Below are 12986 nucleotides of genomic sequence, written 5' to 3' on the forward strand. Positions count from 1 at the left end.
TCCTCAGCCTTGTTCCTGCTCTGGAGAGCAGCTGGTCCTTTTTATTCCTGTCTCTCTGTAAATACTTATATTTTATATATTTATGTTTAATGTTTTTCTGTTTGAGAATTCTAATATTATTTCAAATAAATTTTTATAATGACTAATGTCTCAGTTCTACTACACAGCAAATGTTGGCACACGACTTGACACATGTAGAATTTATTTCATATTATACTAATGACAAAATATACTGATACAGTGGGATGCAAAAGTTTGGGCAACCTTGTTAATAGACATTATTTTCCTGTATAAATCGTTGGTTGTTACAATAAAAAATGTCAGTTAAATATCATACAGGAGACACACACAGTGATACTTGAGAAGTGAAAAGAAGTTTACTGGATTTACAGAAAGTGTGCAATAATTGTTTAAACAAAATCAAGCAGGTACATAAATTTGGGCACCACAAAAAAAGAAATGAAATAAATATTTAGTGTATATCAATGTGTGTGTCTCCTATATGATATATGGGGTGCCTTTGTCTGGACGTGCTTCCCATCCAGAGCTGCACAACACAGAGGGAAGTTCCAGCGCTCCCGGAAATCCCTCTGTGATGGACCGCCAGTCTCCAGGTGAAGGCACAGCCATGAAGTCGTCCACTAGACAGTCCCAGATGGTCGTTGCTGCCTGGGGGGTGATCTGACACACCGACTCTGTAACTGAACGCTTGGTGCTGAAGGAGTCCGCGGTGACAAGGAACCTGGACAAAATTGTTCAAAATCAGTATTATGTGTACTGCAGTTACAAAATACATTATTCAAATTCCAAAATACTTTTGTGATGTCAGATTTAAATCACAAAACATGAATCTTACATAAAACCTTTTGTAATTATAAGGATAATTACAAAATGTATATTAGATAATATCTAAAACAGTTGTGTTTTATTTTAACTTTAACATATCATAATTTGATTGGTAGCAACTTTCACAACTACAGTGAGCCAATCACTCATAATTCCTAAACATGTCAATCAGGTAGGAATGAAGTAAGACACTAATAGAAATAAAGAGTTGTATGTTGACATGTAGCCCTTTCCTTGCTTAAATCATTAATATTTTTGAAAAATTAATCTGTGATAAGACAGCTTATCAAGATAGAACCATGTAACTAAAGATGAACCAAACTGTTCAGTTTTATCTAACTCTGTTTTAATAAAGGCTGGTGACCCCTGCTATAGAGTCTGACAGCTGCAGGGATTATATACAAATATTCAACTATCCCAGAATTAAACCAGGTCTAAATAAAAAGGAGTGAGTATCAGAGGCGGAGCCAGACATTTGAAACACCCGGGGCTTAGCCCTAAAGGGTAGTATGCATGTGGGATTTTTTTTTTTTTTTTTTTTTTTTTTTGGGGGGGGGGGGGGTAGAAATGACTGAAAGATTAATTGGCTCTGTTTTGAGTTTTATAGGGATAAATATATATCACATGTGCAGGACACCTTAAACTAGTTTTTTAATTAAGCAGCAAGGTCAGGGCTGTATCAAGACAGGCGGACTAAACCCCAATTCAACCAGACCCAGAACTGATCCGGAATTAAAACAGGACTGCAACAGTTCAAAATCAGGACTACTTAGGATTTAACCAAGACAGAACCAGAATCAGAACTAGATGATAGTAGCACTAAAAATCATCATAGACCTGCACTACACTTATTTTTTAATTCTACCAAAGTACACTATTTAGATTGAGAAAAGTTTATATAATTATTTAGCCTTGTTGTGCAAACAAGCCTGCAGAACTTAATAAATATAGAATTTGAAAAATAACAAACCTAAAAAGAAACACTAGGTACGAGATACATGAGGACCTATGATACAGTGATACTTTTGGTAAACGACCATTTGACTAACATGTGTCTCACCTGCTCTTGTTCATCTCTGTTCTGTCCTCATTCTCCTCCATCTCCCTCTCTGTTCCTCTCTCTCCCTCTTTGTGCTGACAATCATCAAATATACAGATATTTACAAACTCTTCAGATAAAAACACAAACACTTTTTTAATTGTAACATCAAATCAGACTAAATGTTTATTTTTTTTAGATTGATAAATATGAAAAACATGTTTGTTAACTTTAAGAGTAAAGAGAGAAACTATCTGTATTTCTTAATTGCAAATGGCACCAAATTGTATTCAAACTTGAGCCACACTTATGCAGCTCCACAGTTCTTTTCCTGGTGTTTTGGTTGACATCTCTTGATTTTCCCATTTCAAAAAAACAGGCTCTGTGTTTTGCCTTATATGCATCCACAGCTGTGCCACCAATTTACTCACATGGACTCTACTAACCTATCAGAAGCTTCTTCAGCTCAGAATGGAATCGTCTGCAGTTTCTTATTAATTAACAAACTTAGTATATATGTACTCCTAAATTTGATCAAAGTGATAAAAAATAGACAGCTCTGTCTCTCTTTATTCTGACATTTAACTAATTCAAAAGATATTTCAATATTTATCTAAAACAAAAGTTTACTCTAAATTGATGTTGTACAGTAAAAATGTTTTATGTTTTCTCCCTAAAGTGTATGTAAATATCTGGTTACAAATGTGAATATCCTGCTGTGTACTGAAATCCCTCTTGTTTTGCATAGAAATATACTGAACAACATACAAAGCATAATATAAAAAATAACATTTACCTGAGTTTTTTCTTTGAAAGAAGCCTCTAATGTCCATTCTTATATTTCAGTACATAACTGAAACCGATTTAGTCGGGGAGGGTAAGAACTGAAAATATGAAATAAACACACGTAAGATAAGACTCTATAAAAAAAATAGCATTTGTTCGGCTTTTCATTTCGCCATTTGTTGATTCACTTGAAGAGCAAGTAACGTAATATTGGTCAAGTGATCAGTTTGATATCAATCTTTCTTGATACACCGTCATATTTACATTATTTGTACGGTATGAATGGTTTGCTTTGGTACCTGGTCAAACTTAAGCTCTCCTTAGTATGGCTGGCTCCGTTTCTCCAACAGCGCACTCACAGGCGGCAGCTGCCCCGCCCCCTCGCTCAGTCGCTTAGTGCCTGAGCTCGGATCATACCAATATCAGGGGGGATTCACGCACAGTCGTAAATTCCCACAGTGTGCACTATGTGCTTCGAATATTGTGTGTACTTTTTGTTTTATACAGTTGTCAGCCAGGCATCTAACTATGAAAAAATTACACTCCAAAAGACCCCGGGCTTCTGACAAAACAACCCGGGCTTAAGCCCAATAAGCCACCCCCATGCTCCGCCTCTGGTGAGTATCACTACAAAGGTTAACTCAGTGGTCCTAATGCTACAGTTTGATATCAGCAAACACCAGCGCATACATTGATGTGACACCACAGCAATGCTATCATGCAAACACTGATAACAGCATAAATCAAATTAAATCGGGGCTTGATGAGACCTTCTGAGTATCACTAGAAATATTATAAATAGTCGTCTCTGTACCCCAGTTTGCTTTCAGTAAACACCGACAGCATTCACTGTTAGCATAGCACATCCATGTTAGCAGTGTATATATGGATGGTTTAGCATATTAGCACAGGTATCAATAAAGGACTACCGTATTAAATACTTTTACTAACCTCAGGCAGACGGACAGGCGCTCTGCAGGTGGGATTGAGCGCCTGTAGTTGGTGTCTAGGCGGGCGATTCTGGGACCGACGCGGGACAGCAGGTCCTCAAACTGGCCGAGTGAATGACGGTGATAGCGCTGGAATCGGCCATAATCCAGGCGCAGCTCCTGGAGCAAGTGGTGAAACTCACCAAACTGCTCACACCTCTGGAGGACCTGATGGACCCAGGTACGGCGAGGATGTCCTTTACGCCGCTACTCTGCTCTCCACAGTAAATAGAGAAGGGAGACTGCAAAGATACCGGTCTGGCAAAACTTCGTCCCACATCCCTCCCACATTTCCGGTTCACGCGCGTTAAAATATGATATTTTGGGGCGCGGTGGATTTTTCTTGGACACGCGTAGAGGTGCGAATGTGCACGCCTCAAGTTAGGGGCGTTTGGGGCTTTTTTCTCGCGTCCATCGCGTTCGGTGTGAACACACTTGTATGCGGCTTGAAGTAGGCACACATTGGCAGGGATGTGGTTGGAACGGCTGACTAGATAAGGCCTGGTGTCCAGCTAATGAAAAAGAGCCGAAAATTGGGGTGCGGCTGCGCGGGTGTGCACTTTAAATATAGCACTTTTGCCCTGTCATTCCGGGCCGCCCAAGTGGCTCAAGGGAACGTGACAGGTCCTATGGCAGAGATTGAGGACAGAGGGCAGTGGTTCGAATCCCATGCGGACCATATGTTGGGGCCAAAAAATAAAAAAAAAAAAAAAATCCCTGGCTCTGAAATTCACCTGCTATGCTTGCTAGAAGCCTACAGGCGAGCCTACAGAATGGGCTCTCTCTGCCTTTTTTTTTTTTTTTTTTTTACCCCTGTCTCAAAATCTCTTCCATCAATCAATATTGGTTGTTATGGTTGCTAAGGACGCCAAACACACCATGCATTGTCGCTTTCTCAATCTCTTCTTCATGTCCGAACAAACGCTCAAGTTTGCCTTCATTAACACAAATTATACATCAAAATGTAGGTATTTTTCTTGCCTTTCACAAAATGGCACTGTCATTATTGTCGGAGTTGCCGTTTCCTCGCAAATGGCCTTGAAGCAACACAGTTAAAAAATGTCCACATTCAAAGTCTATGGAGACTTGAGTGAAAATGACAGCTGAAATTCTGTAACAGGGGCGTTTTCAACTCCTCATATCTCCTAGATGTATTTTTCTTTAGAGACCTGAAAACCGCCTTGATTTTTTTTTCTTTTTTAGTAAAGCCTGCTGATTGTTACAGTGAAAGAATGATGTCGGCAGTCCGTGTACTTTTGGAGTTACAGAACATTTTGTAACACGAAGAAACGGCAGTTTTCACCTCTCAGTTGTGGTAAACGCTTGAAATATATTATAGGGCAGGCCGCGGCGCAGAGAACGCGCTTTGGGAGCGAGAGACCCAGGTTGAAATCTAGCCAGTGGCAGTATCTAATATCTTTCCCTAATTCACTTTATAATTACAAATTCTCAACACTTGAACATTCCCACGTGTGTTCTGATCAAAACAGTGCAAGAATGAGCTCTTTAGCTTTTGATTTACAACTTATCCACATTTCTTTGCGGACACTCCTGCATGTCACAAATACGTTGCACAAAGCGCATCTGTGGCTGTGTACCATTCGTGGTGCGTTGGCTCCCTCTACTGGTACGCGCCTCATTCAAATGTCGCCACACATTTAAAATTGCAGGGTGTCTTTACACTGTCATAGCTCCTAGATAGATTTCTTCAGAGACCTGAAAATCGCTGTGATTATTCATCATAGCCTGCTGAGTCTTACAGTGAAAGAACGATGTCAACGTATAGCATCGTGGGTTACTTTAATTATGTTTGTTTTTTTAAATCAAATCCTACAAAACAGGACCATTGTGACACAAAACCTCTCACACACTAACACAAACTCTTTATACAGATACAGAGCTTTACATGTATAAATAAGGCAGACAAAAATGCATAAAACACAAGCTATCCACAGACTGTCGGTGGACGCCATGTCACTTTATTTTGTTTTTATCTTGTTTCTTTTTGGTGTAGCCTCATTAAACAAAATGTTTATAAAAATGACCACTTTTATTATGAATTATTAGGAAATTAATATTTCATTATTAATTATTTATTATGAACACACCTGCCACCCTCAAGTAGAGGTGGCAGAGAAAGTGTCCGTGTGACTGAGTCCTGTCCCAGCTCTGCTTCAAGGTCTGTCGGTCCAGCTTGTTGAGGGCCTGAGAGCAAAGACGGATATCCTGGACCAGCTCTGACAAACTGTCCAGGTCTTGACTCTCCCAGGGGCCAGAGACCTGACAACCTGCAGGTTAAGCAACAAAGAAACATTTTATTTCATATCCATAATTTCCATTTTCCCCCCTATAAATATTTGACATCCAAATGTAGCCTGTTAGCTAGCATTCAGCAATGTTTTCTGCTCCATAAAATGGAAAATTAATTCACAACTAATTTTTTTTTTTTTAATCTTTAAACCACACTTCTATATTGTAATGTCTGTGTGTGTAATCATCATGTAACACCTCTGTGCATACATACTAAATGTTCAAACTTAGAAATGCGTCAAAAGGAAACGGACTGATAGCAAGAAACAAACTGTTGCCAAGTACAACTTTGCACAGGTGATAAAAACATCAAAGAAATCCAAATTGTGAATTAGTGCGAAACGGTGAATCTAAGAATAGCTTTAGAAAAAAAAAAGGAACTCCATGGAGTATCTCCAAGTTCAGACATACCTTCGAGGTTTAGAAGTGTCAGTGGTCGACAGGCCTCTCTGACAGACGCCAGGATGTTGTGAAGTACCGCTGATGTAACAGACGGATTTCCTGACAGATTCAGACTCACCAGTGTGGGACACGACGAGAGGCACCTGTGAAATAATAATAAAAAGTCCAACAGGCCAGTAAAGAGTGACAATTTCAACAAAGGCAAAGCCCCACTAACATGAGTAATAACTGAGCCGTAGAAATGACGCCCTCACACACACACACACACACACACCTCGCCAAGGTAGCTACACTGCTGTCTGTCAGCCCATTTGCAGCCAGGCTGAGGTGGGTCAGAGAGCACTCGTCCTGCAAAAACACAAAAGTCTTAACCTGATTGCACAATTATATCTTTCGACAATAAATGACATTGCATGATTTTTGCGTGCACACCTGTGACAGGACTTTGGCGAGGTGTTCCAGTGCCGGGTAATCAGCAGGCCCTCTGCAGACAGCTGACAGGTCCACGTGTGGGAGGCAGTGGAGGGGCAGAGTCTTTAACACCAGCTCAAAGCCGGTGGAGCCTAGGGGATTGAGGGACAGGCACACTGCTTTCAAATGGCCTGTGCCTGAACGTTCAGAAGATGTAAAGTTAGTTGCAGTTTTGCTTATGGGTGGGAGTTCAGTGAAGCTTAAGACTTCAGTCAGCTGCTTGTTAGAGAGTCACCTGTGAGCGCGCTGGCTAGCAGCAGTCGATGCTGCTGAAGGAAACGAGCAGTGAGGCCGCAGGCCTGCAGAGACCGCTTGGCTAGCACAGGGCAGCAGGACAGCAGACAGGACAGAGACTCAGACACGCCGTCCCCCAGTGGGTTCATACTGAGGTCCAGCTCCTCCAGGCACTTTGAGTGGAAACGAGCAGAAAAAGCAAATGATCACGAGAGCCAATTCTCTCTGACAGATATCATTGATACGAATCAGGTTAGCTTGTTATTAAGATCTAAGGTAGTTATTAAGACCAGAGGTACTTAAATACAGGTTAGATGGTAAACCTGGAGCTGCCACTATTGGCTAGCTGAGGCCCTTACCGGGAATGCAGGTGCACTCTGTCCCTTTAAAGCATTTACAGCCTTCTCCAGGCCGTCCCCTGTAATGCAGTTGGCAGAAATGTCCAGCAGCTGCAGACGAGGCATGGTGAGCGTTGTGGCAATCAGCTCAGGGAGAAGGTCGTCAGACATACGGTTTCCAGAAATTTGCAGCTCCGTGAGGCTGGCCTGAAGTTTTAGGGCACGGAGGAGCGGGCCGAGGGAAGAGGCGGCCAAACCGAGACACTTGGAGTCCTGACACAGAGGAACCCCGGTCCCGAACCTCACATAGCCGGGAGACACGCTTGTTCTCATCTACAGGTAGAAAGAGATGGTACTTCATAACAGAATACAAAAATGCACTTGTGTGCGTTTTATAATGCATTTCCTCTGTGTTGCTCACCCACTGCCAGACTTTGACAGGCCTTCTTGTATCGCTCAGGGAGAGGAGGGAGATCCCCACACTCTCAGAAATAGGGGTACCAAAGTGTACCAAAAAGGGTACAAATGCTTGTCGCTGGGGGTGTTCCTTTTTGAAGGACATTTTTGTACCTTATGAAGTTGTACCATCTGAAGTACAATCATGTACTTTCCTAAGACATAAATGTACCTTGAAACTATAGTACAGAAATGTTCCCTTGAAAAGGGTACAATAGGGTACCTATGAGGGTACCCCCCCAGCGACAACCTATTTCGTACCTAAAGAGACAAAAATGTACCCCCAATAGTCCAAAATATTTGGTTATTTAACCATTTATTCTCGATAATAGAATCACATCAAAGCATTTAAACAACCACAGGAATACATCCTTGATTACTTTCGTATATTGCCATAGGACATGTCAAGAAAAATACATTCATTTAAAAAAACAAAAAACAAAAAAAAAGTAAACAATCACATAAAGACATTAAACACCTGAACACAATGGAAAATGTGCTTGCAATCACGTCACACAGAATACCTCAAGGACACAAACAGCCTATCATCTACTAAATACGTGTCTAGAGCTTGAAAGTCTAATTCATTTCCTGGATTGAACAGGATCCAGTCATTGTCAACTGCCACTTGGTAAGCATGGAAATTACATTCATAAGTGCAAGGAAGTAACAGTTTCCCACACAATACCCAACAAGTATCAACATTCAAAATATACTTGATTTTAAGGAATATAGGTATGGCTTCAGTGTGTACATGGCCAACTACAAAAACATCCTCAAGTTCATATTTGACACTGCTGACAGATATAGCAGACACACACTGAAGCACTTTATCCTGAAAATGCACATCTGTAAAACTTTTGTTCATTTCCAGAGCATTCTGTAAGTCACCTGGCAGAGATGAAAATGGCACACTGACACTTGTGCTGAGTGAATGTTCAAAGTCAAAAAGCAACTTATCTGAAGAAAACTCCCAGCACTGTTTCATTTGATGACGATTGTTAAGAGTTGCAGTGATGTTTACAAAGTTTTTGCATTTACTCGCTAGATTTTTGAAATATTGATGCTTGCTTTCATATCCCATACACCACAAAGGGCGAAGAGGACCATACATCAAAATCAGCCTTGGGTAGTGAATAAGGTAGTGACACTTGGGTGGGGGCATATTTAATAGAGTTGGTTAAGTACCCTGGTGACACTTACTGGCAGGGGTTTGTCTCCCTGGTCTCCTATGTTGACAATGCAGTTCTGAAGAAAGACAAGTGTTTTCTTGAAGTATGCAGGGTAGGTCATGTTGAACACGAAGAAGGTGGAGAATGCTGAGATGTAGGCCTCATCCAGCGAGCGGCACGAGCAAACATCCACTCCAACTGTCACAACACAGCGAAACTGTCTTAAGAGGGCAGTTGTCCAACTCTTATCCTTCATTCGAATGGTTGGGTGGACTCGTGGGAGTATTCTGCAGAAGAGGAAGAAAAACATTAGTATACAGTATGTTTAAGCAATATGTGCCAAGTGGATTTTCAACAGATTCCTCAAATTACCTTCTTTATTTGCTGCAAAACAAAACTGTCTATTCTGATAACCTGTAAACATGGCCCCTACTCCAAACAAAAAGCTTCTTGACCAATGACTGTTGTGGTAGTGTTTGATAAGCTGCTAAAGTTTGACATAATATTCAAGGGCAAAAGCAATCACCCCTGACAGTGACAGTACCTGTGAAGAAGAATTTCCCTAAGGGTACAATAAAGGTCTATCTATCTATATAAACACCAGACAAAACCCAAGAGCACAGCAGCACTGTGGATTAACAGCAGTGTTTCCCCTACATTAGCTTAGCTGAGATGCTGAACCGCAGCTGAATTCAGCTCCATGCCAACAAAACACCGAGAATGAAACTTGTGGCCAAAGGCTATGCATTGCATCATGCATTTACCTCTCCAAGGATGATGAAATCTTCTATCTTCTCCTTGAAGATGGATGGCAAGAGAAGTGCCCCCTTGAAGTCAATTCCTAGGTCATACAGATGCAAATGCACTTCATTAGATTTTGATAGCATGCAAATTCCCATTAACATGCTCTTCACATGACACTATGGTACATCAATTATCTTTGGAAGAGAGAGCAAATGAATTGTCACAAAATTTACTATTTGTATGAGGTCAAATTAGCACCTGTAATGTCTTCAGCCAGTGCATTCTCTCTTGCCTCCATGTAGACCTTCTTCAGTGGCAAATCCTTGGTCATTTGAAGAACAGCAGTGAAGTTTTTGCTAAAGCGGCGACAGCTGTTGTCTTGGCAGAGATGCATTAAATCAACCTCATCACACAACTGGAAATGAAAAGAGCAGAATAGACAAAAGAATGACATTTTACATTGAGGATTTAAACTTTTGACATGTTTAAAGACACAGACTGGAGATAAATGTAAAGTGCTTTAACCCTTGATCAAAAAATTCTAAAGCTAATAAACAGATTGATTAATCAGTTAGTACAGAAAATAATAATAATCAGATTTAGAGACAAAAAAAAAAATCATTAGCTGTTTCCCCAATCATCTTAACAATTCTTGGGTTGCAGACAGTGTCCCTGTGCAGAGCTTACAGCTCTCATATTCGAAAATCCCAAATCCCACTAAGTAGGTGGAATGGTACAAATGTGTACCTTCCATTGTTTAAAATCCCTTTGAGCGGGAAACAAGTTAGATGCGATAAATTTTGCTTAGAAAACGTTTTTGTTAATAGCTATATTTACATACTAGCATGTTTTGAGAAATTATTGATTTTTTTACATTGTTGTACAAGGTTAGTGACTATTTATTGATAAAACACTGGAATACGGCGGGCAGACAGACGTTGACCATTCCACCAACAGTCTAAATAGTCCACATTTGTACCTTTCTTTGTTTAAAACTTAGCTAACTGCTAGCATTCACCCATGTTAAAGCTAGCTCTTCGGACTTTTGCTAACTCTACTGTAAAATTACACGTTGTAATTTTTATAACAACACAAAATCACACCCGACTTACCTCTAAACCTTTGCGCCTCGTCGTCTGACACATCAATGCCTTCTTCCATCAACTTTTTAAGGAGCTCCTCCATCGATAACCCCCCGAGAGTCATTTTCTGCGCTAGTCAGCGCGGAGGCGGAGCACTCATCGCTGCTGGCTTTTCAGCCTTTGGGATTAATGCGCGTTGCGAACTTGATACATGGAAATACAACATTGTGGTATTAATGCGCAGTTGTTTAGAAACCGTTATGCTGTCTTGGCGAACTATATTTGTAACTTACAAAATGTAGTCACCGTAACATAAAAATCTGCTTGACATTTTAACTTCCAAAGAACCTCGGTTTAACTTGATGTTGCAAATTCCATAAAAACCTCCCAATTAATGAACAATTCTAGGATGTAGTAAAAGCGAAAAAGTAAATGGCCAAACATAACAGTAATATGATTTCACGTTTTTGAAGGCTACAACCAAGATTTAAAACATTAAAAATTATAACTGGAACTTAATAAAATGGAAATGGACCAGTTTTTTTTTAACATCATTTGGTTGTGCCTGCATGTCATTGTGTGTTTTTTTTTTTTTTTAAATATAATTTAACATAACTTACACAAAGGTAGGTTACAGATATTCTTTGCATCATAGGATAATTTACGTACAGAGGAGAGGACCAACAGATTTGATTATAACATGTAGCTTTTATGAGCACACTCACATCTCATATGAATTTTACAATTAACCAGGCCCATCGAGATTTTCCCATGCTGACCCATTACCACATTCTGCCACTGTCACTGCAGTACAGGTCAAAATGGTACAGATTTGTACTTTAAATTGTACCTTTAAAGGGGCATTTCTGGACTTTTAAAGACCAGTATTGTACTTTTAAGGGAACATTTTTAAAAAATGTACCTATAGGTACAAAAATGTTCTTCTCTCATACCTCTATTTCTGAGAGTGCACGAGCAAACTTCAGCCAGAACCTGCAATACAAACCCATCAGTTATCCTGCACTGGTGCGGGAAAGTGAAGCCAAGGATTCAATCCCAAAAACTGTGATTCCTTCAGTGTCTCCTGGAAGCTGGCTCCAAAAGCAAGTCAGCATCCAGTCTGGTAATAGAAATGGTTCTAATCTTTACAGTTTCTCAGATTGTAGTTTCTCAGGCAGCTTGTTAACATAATCAGCCCTTCACCTTCTTACCAGAATCATACAGTCTAAAACCTGCACACCTCATCTGGGTAAGAAAGATGAAGTCATTGTGGAAGGACCTAGAACCTCCATTCCTTCTATCAGTGATTTAAAAAAGACCTCTGTGTCTATGAGAAAGTCTATTTTATGAATTTGGGTCATACTTTGCCTAAGAAAAGGAGTATGCTCACTGGCTGACATGCAAGCTGTTTCACAGTCATAGCCGTCCTCTTGTCACTGTAGGTTGTTGTTTTTTTTAAATCCAAGATAGCAACGGTGACAACATTTGTCTTAAACACTCGTGATCAGACTTCATCAACCAATCATGGTAGTCTTCAGCATCTTTTAAATTGTCTGTGGTCCAAGTATGGTCACTTCTGGCTCTCCTCAGTGTCACCTCACCTCTTCATTTGTGTGCAGGACGGCCAGTAGCTGGTCCTGCGGGGAGAGTAGAGCGCCTTCTTTCTGCAGAGAGAGACGAGGCAGGAGGCCACATTTCTGGTAGTAACGCTGAGCTGCCTGCTCACACAGCCACGACACAGAGCAGGAGTTGGCCTCACTGGGATGCAGAGCAATGAGAGGTGATTAAACAGAAATTAAAAACAAAACAACAACAACAACAACAAAAAAACACTATACCAATCAGATTGGGATTTATTTTTATATACTGCTCAAACTTAAAACTTTTCACCGACCTTTGTGGAACTGGGATCAGAAAGACGTCTTCCTGAACCTGGACCCTCATTCTGATTGGTGGAGGAAGTGACGTGGGCATAGGAGCAACCAAAGTTTGAGTTGGAGGCTAGAGTAAACAAAATAAAACATTCAAGCACTGTTAAAACATCTGTATTTAATGTCATCAACTCTTTGTAGAAAGACAAAGCAGAGTCTGTACTAGAGAAATCAGGAGACCTGACG

The 12986-nt window shown here is 40.5% G+C and overlaps 1 protein-coding gene and 1 long non-coding RNA gene across 2 annotated transcripts; both read right to left on the bottom strand.

Moving 5' to 3' along the window:
• Positions 1-5482: 5482 nt before the first annotated feature.
• LOC120722634 (tonsoku-like protein) lies at positions 5483-11623 on the bottom strand. The gene is made up of 9 exons (XM_040013687.1): positions 10900-11623; positions 10046-10202; positions 9808-9884; positions 7437-9330; positions 7079-7250; positions 6805-6980; positions 6647-6720; positions 6382-6515; positions 5483-5948 (listed from the first exon to the last, which is right to left on the bottom strand). The coding sequence occupies exons 4-9, from the start codon at positions 7746-7748 to the stop codon at positions 5746-5748; spliced, it is 1071 nt and encodes a 356-aa protein (XP_039869621.1). The 5' UTR covers positions 7749-9330; positions 9808-9884; positions 10046-10202; positions 10900-11623; the 3' UTR covers positions 5483-5745.
• A 911-nt stretch (positions 11624-12534) lies between these two features.
• On the bottom strand, positions 12535-12870 carry LOC120722639. Its single transcript, XR_005693557.1, has 2 exons — positions 12764-12870; positions 12535-12627 (listed from the first exon to the last, which is right to left on the bottom strand). It is a non-coding gene; the product is annotated as an uncharacterized LOC120722639 (long non-coding RNA).
• Between the last annotated feature and the right edge of the window lie 116 nt (positions 12871-12986).

The sequence above is a fragment of the Simochromis diagramma genome, unplaced genomic scaffold, assembly GCF_900408965.1.
Source record: "Simochromis diagramma unplaced genomic scaffold, fSimDia1.1 OVJJ01000705.1, whole genome shotgun sequence".
NCBI classification, from domain to species: domain Eukaryota; kingdom Metazoa; phylum Chordata; class Actinopteri; order Cichliformes; family Cichlidae; genus Simochromis; species Simochromis diagramma.

Coding starts and splice junctions, on each gene's coding strand:
- LOC120722634 (XM_040013687.1), bottom strand. CDS start 7,748: ATGAGAACAAGCGTGTCTCCCGGCTATGTGAGGTTCGGGACCGGGGTT. Junction 7,251..7,436: donor AGAGTGCACCTGCATTCCCG/GTAAGGGCCTCA, acceptor TTCCACTCAAAG/TGCCTGGAGGAGCTGGACCT. Junction 5,949..6,381: donor GACACTTCTAAACCTCGAAG/GTATGTCTGAAC, acceptor CTTAACCTGCAG/GTTGTCAGGTCTCTGGCCCC.